General features: G+C 49.6%; 1 protein-coding gene across 2 annotated transcripts; it reads right to left on the reverse strand.

Moving 5' to 3' along the window:
• Window positions 1-419: 419 nt before the first annotated feature.
• Window positions 420-6730, reverse strand: Ift22 (intraflagellar transport 22). Of its 2 annotated transcripts, none has more exons than XM_075976065.1 (5): window positions 6534-6730; window positions 2738-2814; window positions 2526-2615; window positions 1813-2015; window positions 420-879 (listed from the first exon to the last, which is right to left on the reverse strand). In XM_075976065.1, the coding sequence occupies exons 1-5, from the start codon at window positions 6570-6572 to the stop codon at window positions 731-733; spliced, it is 558 nt and encodes a 185-aa protein (XP_075832180.1). In that variant the 5' UTR covers window positions 6573-6730; the 3' UTR covers window positions 420-730. The 2 variants fall into 2 exon arrangements, with proteins under 2 accessions (XP_075832180.1, XP_075832190.1); XM_075976075.1 differs by lacking the exon at window positions 6534-6730 and adding an exon at window positions 4435-4453.
• Between the last annotated feature and the right edge of the window lie 725 nt (window positions 6731-7455).

The following is a 7455-nucleotide window of genomic DNA, read 5'->3' on the forward strand; positions in this document are numbered from 1 at the left end:
GCACTAGCAACAAGTGCTCCTAACCACCAACCCGTTTCCAGCCCATTCCTTTTTAAAGTTCTATATAGTGCGATTGTGTTGTGTGTGTGTTTGTGTGTGTGTGTGTGGGGGGGTTGAATGGGGCGGAGCTCTCCTTCCACCTTTAAGTGGGATCTGGGGATTGAACTCAGGTTGTAAGGCTTGGCGGCAAGCACGCTCATCCACTGAGCCATCTCGCTGGTCCCTGCTGTTGATTCCTTTATAGCACACAGCACTGCTGTCAAGTCCAGAAGCAGCAGCTCTAGCTGGGTTCTCTGTAAGAAACACCACATCCTTTTTGCTCTCAGGGACATCAGAGATCACATCATCTCTCCACTCCCAGCCATTTCATTCCCTTAACCACCAACAAACAGCTCAACCTGAAAACAGCACCAAGAAGGTTGCTGGAAGGATGTGTTTATGGTGTGACAGCCGAGACAGAGAGGCAGGGTAGCTTCTTGTTTCTGGAGAGGGGTTGCAATAAGGGCTTCATCTGTAGCCCAGGCTGGCCTTGAATTCTCAGCCCTCTTACCTCAGCCTCCCATGAGCTGGGATCACATGCCTGTGCCACCATGCCTGACTCTTACTGGCACCTTCTAGCAGATAAGGAACGCGTCTATAGCCACAGGGAGAAGGGCATGTCAGCAGCTGGGTGGGGTGTCAGCTCTGCCTGGGGAAGTCAGCATCGTCTGGGAGGTGGTGGCACAGGGCACTAGGTGATGATGAGCATCTCCTCGCGGTCTCTGCTCTCTGACATGGAGTTGATGATGCTTTTTAAATACTTGATGAATTCCACTCGGACCTCCTCGGGGTCTTCCTCCAGGTTTGAGTGCACCAGCTTCAGCTTGTTCAAGGGGGGAGCTCCACAGGAGAAACGAGGTTAATTAATTAGGCTTCAAGGTCGAACAAGCTCTTTCTAGTACACGTAACAACCCAGGCTACTGGAGTACCACTTTCTTCCACCCTCCCTCCCTGCTAGGTCTTGCAGTGTACCTAGGCATGCTTAGGACTTGGTCCTCCTGCTCAATCTTGCCAGTGCTGAGATTTCATGCATGTGCTAGCACACCTGTGACATGCTGAACTTTTACAAGCTTTAACCTGCTTGACACACAGGGAATGGCATTGGTGGCAGTGCACGGCTTTAAACCCAGCACTTGGGAGGCAAAGGCAGATGGATCTCTGTGAGTTGGCAGCCAGCCTGGTCTACAAAGTGAGTTCCAGGACAGCCAGGGCTACCAGAGAAACCCTGTCTCAAAAAGCAAACCAAACCTAACAAAAAGTTAAAACTGCCCCTTGGCAATAGGAAAGATACCCAAGTAGGTACTGGCAGTTCTTGTTTTTGTCTTTTCTATGGTGCTTCAGAAGGAACCAGGAGCCTTGTACATATCAGACAGGTGCTCTACCACTGAGCCACACCCAGCCCCTCACTGGGGGATTCTAGGCAGGTGCTCTACCACTGAGCCACACCCCAGCCCCTCACTGGGGATTTGAGGCAAGCACCTTATGGCTAATGCATGCCTCTATGAAGACCTGGTATATATGAGGTACATATGCATACATAGGCAGACACAAAACATAAGTAAGGACAAAAAAATAAAATTAAAAAAATAAAGACCTAAGGTGAATGGCTTTCCTGAGAATGAGACTTAAGGTTGATCTATGATTTCCAAATAAACATAGAACTATGCTTTTGTGCATTTGTGCATGGGAGTGTGCACGCACGCACACCCCCCTCCCCCAGAAATGCTTGAAACAGTGGAGACAAAAGCAAGGAAAGAAGTCTAGGGTGCTTACACAAAGCCAGGCTGCCCTTGTCACCTCCAGAACCTGGTTTGTGGTGGGCCACGAGCATGCAGTGACTGTCTTGGAGGAACTGCTGCTGGACAAAGCAAGAATACCACATTTCGATTTCCTTTAGGTGGCTTGGGATATCAGCATTGAAGACAATCACCACTCCATGGGCATCCTTCATCAGGGCTGGCCAGCAGGACTCAAACCTACCAAGAGAGAAGGAAGTCAAGAGACAATGGTAGGACATCCTCGCTTCTCAATGTGGTGGTTGTTGTTGTTGTTATTATTATTATTGCTGCACTCTGGGCTTTACACGTGTGCAACTGCTCTACCACTGAGCCACACCCCAGCCCCTCCCTGGGGGATTCTAGGCAGGGGCTCTACCACTGAGCCACACCCCAGCCCCTCCCTGGGGATTCTAGGCAGGGGCTCTACCACTGAGCCACACCCCAGCCCCTCACTGGGGATTCTAGGCAGCTGCTCTACCACTGAGCCACACCCCAGCCCCTCACTGGAGGATTCTAGGCAGAGGCTCTACCACTGAGCCACACCCCAGCCCCTCACTGGGGGATTCTAGGCAGGGGCTCTACCACTGAGCCACACCCCAGCCCCTCACTGGGGGATTCTAGGCAGGTGCTCTACCACTGAGCACCCAACCCCAACCCTACTTTTTGTCAGTCAGCTGTCGAAGCAGAGCTATGTTAAAGAAAACCTACTTTGAGTCGCCACCGCAGTCCCAGAGCTCAAATTCACAGCCTGTGCCTTTGTTGTTGCTGGTGACATGTGGGTTCTCAAACTCTAGGATCCTGAAAATACAAAGAGGGCAGCAGGGCCTTCCTTAGGAAGCCGTGTTGGAACACGCACAGCTCCTGAGGTAGGGGATGCACGTGCTCCACAACTGCTCTAGACAGAGACTGGACAGGCTCACCTCACACCTTGGGTTGGGTTGTATTCAGTGATGTCTGAAGATTCGGTCAGAAAGTTGGCCAACACTGTTTTGCCACTCTGTGAAAGTAAGAGCAAACGGAAATAAACCACACAGGAGCCCTCGCCCGCCATGTACAGTGGCACACCCCCATAACCCCAGCACTCAGGTGGCTGAGGCAGCGAGAGTGCCAGTACTAGGCTAGCCTGGGCTACATAGGGAGATCCTGAAGCCAGCCTGGGAATAGGTGTGGCGAAGTACTGGCCAAGACTCCTTGAGATCTCTAGGACACAGAGCTCGCTGTTGGGAAGAATGCTGCCCTGCCCTAGCGCAGTGGACAGAGCTTGGACTGGGACCAAGCAAGCCTTTCCGACAGTCTGGCTGTTAAGGTATGTTAAAGAAAACCTACTAGAGTAGGTTAACTTACCTGAGAACAGAAAACCAGAAACAAACAACCACCACACAAACCCAGGTAAGTGTGTGTCCCGCCACCCCTCCCCTGCCTCTCTCCACAGCTTTAGCCAATCAGTCTATGAGGTCACAAGGTCAGCAGTCTACTTCTTCTCATGTGTTACGTAAGTAATCAACATTCCTATAAAAAGTCAACAGGACTGTAAGACAGCCTTTCTGAGCCCTCTACTCAAAGCAGGTTTCCACCCACCCTTCCGTACATCCATTTAACCACCCACTAACTTCCTCCATCCACTCACCAATCGACGCAACCACCCACTCTCCCCAACTATCCACCTATCTCCCCAACTATCCACCTATCTCCCCAACTATCCACCTATCTCCCCAACTATCCATCTATCTCCCCAACTATCCACTCACCCTCTCGTCCATCCATGTACTCAGCTACTCACTCACACCACCCACCCACCCATCCATCCATCCATCCATCCATCCACCCACCCAATAACCCATCCATCCATCCACCCATCCATCCATCCATCCATCCATCCATCCATCCATCCATCCACCCATCCACCCAATAACCCTTCCAGCCATCCTTCTACCCATGTATTCAGACACCCACTCACCCTCTCACCCACCCACCTGTTCCCTCCTCAGAGCCATGATCTGCTTTTCAGATCTTCTTTGCGTATTTGCACCGCCCACTGAACAAATACTGCAGAGGCCTCAATATAAAACAAATAAAATTATTCCTCAGAAGCCAGTGGCTTAAATCTGAGCGAGCCCTTGCAAATTCCACAGGACAGGAGAAAGGAATGAAGAGGAAGACAAAAGGGAAGAAAGGGGAAGAGAAGGGTTGGAGAGGTGGTGAGAAGAGGCAGGAGGATTAGTAGGTCAGGTTCATTCTAGGCTCCTGAGATCTTGTTTCAACAAACAAACAAGCAAACCCAAAAGCCATTATAAGAAAAACAGAGACAAGCACAAAACCCCAAAAAGCCTCTCTGCCCTTAAACTCTGTTCTCTAAACCACTTGCTTTGAGGTAAGGACTTGTCATGTAGCCCAAGCTGGGTACCAATGGTCAATCTTCCTGCCTCGGCCTTCAAAATGATGAAATTACCACTGTCTATCGCCAAACCTAGATTTGTAACAAATCTTGCAACCTTTTTCCAAACTACAACTGTGCTCTCTTTTAAATTTAATACACACACACACACACACACACACACGTAGCCCTGGCTGGCCTAGAACACTATGTCAATCAGGCTGGCCCCCAGATCAGACTCACCTGTCTCTGCCTTCTCAGTGCTGGAATTAGACATGTACCATTATGCCCAGTCTGTGCATGTGTCTGTGCGTGTTGAGTGCCTGAGCTGTCACATCTCCTGGAACTGGAAGTTATGGGCAGTTGTGAGCCAGCTGGCACGGGAGCTTGTTGTGGAATATTAGCTTAAGATGCGTTACATTTATTTAAGTTGTGGAACATTTGCTTAATGATACAAAGGTGTGTTGCATTCTTTTATGTTGCATCTGTTTAATTCTGTGAAGCTGTGTTACTTTAGCTGCCTAAAACACCCGATTGGTCTAATAAAGAGCCGAATGGCCAATAGCTAGGCAGGAGAGGGATGGGGGAATGGTGGGCAGAGAAAATAAATAGGAGAAATCTAGGCTAGAAATAGATGCAAAAAGGGAGAGGAGTGAGAAAAGGTGGTGAGGAGGACTCCAGGGGCCAACCACACAGCCGGTCACAGAGTGGGAAAGAAAGGCATACAACATAGAAAGGTAAAAAGCCCAGCGGCAAAAGGTAGAAGAAGAGAAACAGGATAATGTAAGTTAGAAAAACAAGGCAAGCTAAGGCCGGGCAGTCATAAGTAAGAATGAGTCTCCGTTTGTTTATTAGGGAGCTGGTGGTGGCCCCCAGAGTAAACAAACAAGCAAACAGCTACAGTGCTGGGGACCAAACGAAGATCTGTGCAAGAGAAGAGCTCTATGTGATCTTAACCCCAAACTTCTTTCCAGTCCTGGCTGTCATTTCCGCTGAGCCGCCTTCTGCTCCTCTCTGCCCCAAGCTAGCCTCAACAACCCTATGTAGCCCAGACTGCGTCAGAGTTGTGGCAATCCTCCTGTCTTAGTCTCCTGCGTGCTGAGGTCTGCATCACAATGCACGGCTCAGTCCTTCCTAGATTTTGTGTGTGCTGAACTCTTCCCTAACTCGGGATTAGACAGGTTTTATGTATCCCAGGCTGGCCTCAGACTTGTTATTGTAGCCAGGAGTGTGATCTTGAGCTCCCGATCATGCTGCTTCCACCTTCCAAATACTGGAATCGAGGCGTGTGCCACCATGAAAGTTTTATATGGTGCTGAAGATTGAACCCAGGGATTCCCTTATGCCAGGCATTCTATCATCCAGTCACATTCCAGCCTCCTAATTTAAGATGAAGACCTCATCTTTGCCATATATTCACCTATGAATGCACAATGGTTCTCAGAGGTTCCACAGACCAATGTACAAAATCTGAATTACTACAGTCTTCCCAGAACTACTCAGGAACAATAACTAGGCTATTCAGGGCACGGTGACACAGGCCTCTGGTCCCAGTACTTGGGAAGCTGAAGCAGAGGGGTCTTGAGTTCAAGGCCAGCCTGAACTACATTGTCATCAAATAACAAAACTTAATATAAGAGAACTTTCTGAGCTGGTACCCAGAGATTTGAGCTTTAATAAACCAGCTATCATATGAATAAACATATTCATCTTCTATTTTCTCTCTCTCTCTCTCTCTCTCTCTCTCTCTCTCTCTCTCTCTCTCTCACACACACACACACACACACACACATTTTGTTACTTTAAGACAGCATCTCACATTGCAGCCCAGAATGTCCCAGAACTCAGCACGTAGCCCAGGCTGTCCTTGAACTTGTGATGATCCTCCTCCCTTTGCCTCCTGAGTCTTGGTATTACAGGTATGTGCCAATACACCTAGCTTCTTCTACAGTGAACTCATTTGCATGTTTAGTTTTGGCCCACCCGAGCTTTAATTTGGTGTATAGTGTGCATCGCCTATGTAGTAATTCCCTCATAATTAATAGCCACTTGCTCCAGGACCCTATATTGAAAAATCTAGTTTTCTCATCCCGTTGACAGATTCCTTTTGCTTCGAAGGTTCGAAGGGGGAGTCATGAGATGCCCCTCACTCCCGTTGGCCTTCAGACCTGGGTACCTCAAGATTTTCCTCCACTACTACGGTGGAGTGAACCGGATCAAGGCCTGGCAGCTCCGCAGGTCACGTAAGGCCAGCTGCAGCCCCCAGTGTGGACGCTGGTCCCAGATGCACCTCCTGGAAAGAACCCCAGTTCTAGGAGTCTCCCGAACCCGGCCGGTCTCACCTCGCAGGGCCCCACGAAGAGAATCTTGGCCTTCAGCATCGCTGTCCGTTATCGAGAACCCGCGGAAGCCCACCGCCAAAGCACGCTGGATCCCGCCGCGTCAGCCAGAAGGGCCACACGCTCCGATTGGCTGATCGGTTTCCACGGCGACCGGGGGACAGCTGAGCAAAAACCCAGAAAACTCGGCCAGTCCGGGACCTGAAACAGTGGGTCTGCTATGGAAGCCGAGGAGGACCAAAAGAGAAAAGCAAAACTGGGTTTGCTGACTGCATTCTCGGCACCGGAAGGGGTTCCGGAATGATCAGGCTCTAATCTGCTTTATTTCTCCCGGTCACCGTGAACGTTCCAGGGAGTCGGGGAGCTGCTAAGCTGGACTGGAAGCCAGAACTGTGATTTTTTTTCTTTCATTCCTCGTACTGAGGGTTGAAACCCGGGGTCTCATTCATAGGTGTTAGCCTGCATTGCACCTCAGTCCAGCTCGTGCCGATTTTAAAAGGTGGTTGTTGTTTGCCGTGGGTGCTGGAGAGTGAACTCAGGTGTTCATAAAGTCTCGGCGAGCACTCTGCTACTGAACCACACTCCCAGTCCAACTCTCTCTGTAGACCAGGCTGGTCGAGCTCACAGAGATCACTTCCTTTGCCTCTGCCTCTCAAGTGCCAGCATTAAAGGCGTGAGCCACCACTCTCGACCTCCAACTTTTTTTAAAAAAATATTTATTTATTATTGTTACAATATTCTGTCTGTGTGTATGTCTGCAGGTCAGAAGAGGGGCACCAGACCTTATTCCAGATGGTGTGAGCCACCATGTGGTTGCTGGGAATTGAACTCAGGACCTTTAGAAGAGCAGCAATGCTCTTAACCACTGAGCCATCTCTCCAGGCCCCCTCCAACTCTTTTTTTTAATTTAAAAAGTTATATTTCT

The sequence above is a fragment of the Microtus pennsylvanicus genome, chromosome 1 (assembly GCF_037038515.1).
Source record: "Microtus pennsylvanicus isolate mMicPen1 chromosome 1, mMicPen1.hap1, whole genome shotgun sequence".
NCBI classification, from domain to species: Eukaryota; Metazoa; Chordata; class Mammalia; order Rodentia; family Cricetidae; genus Microtus; species Microtus pennsylvanicus.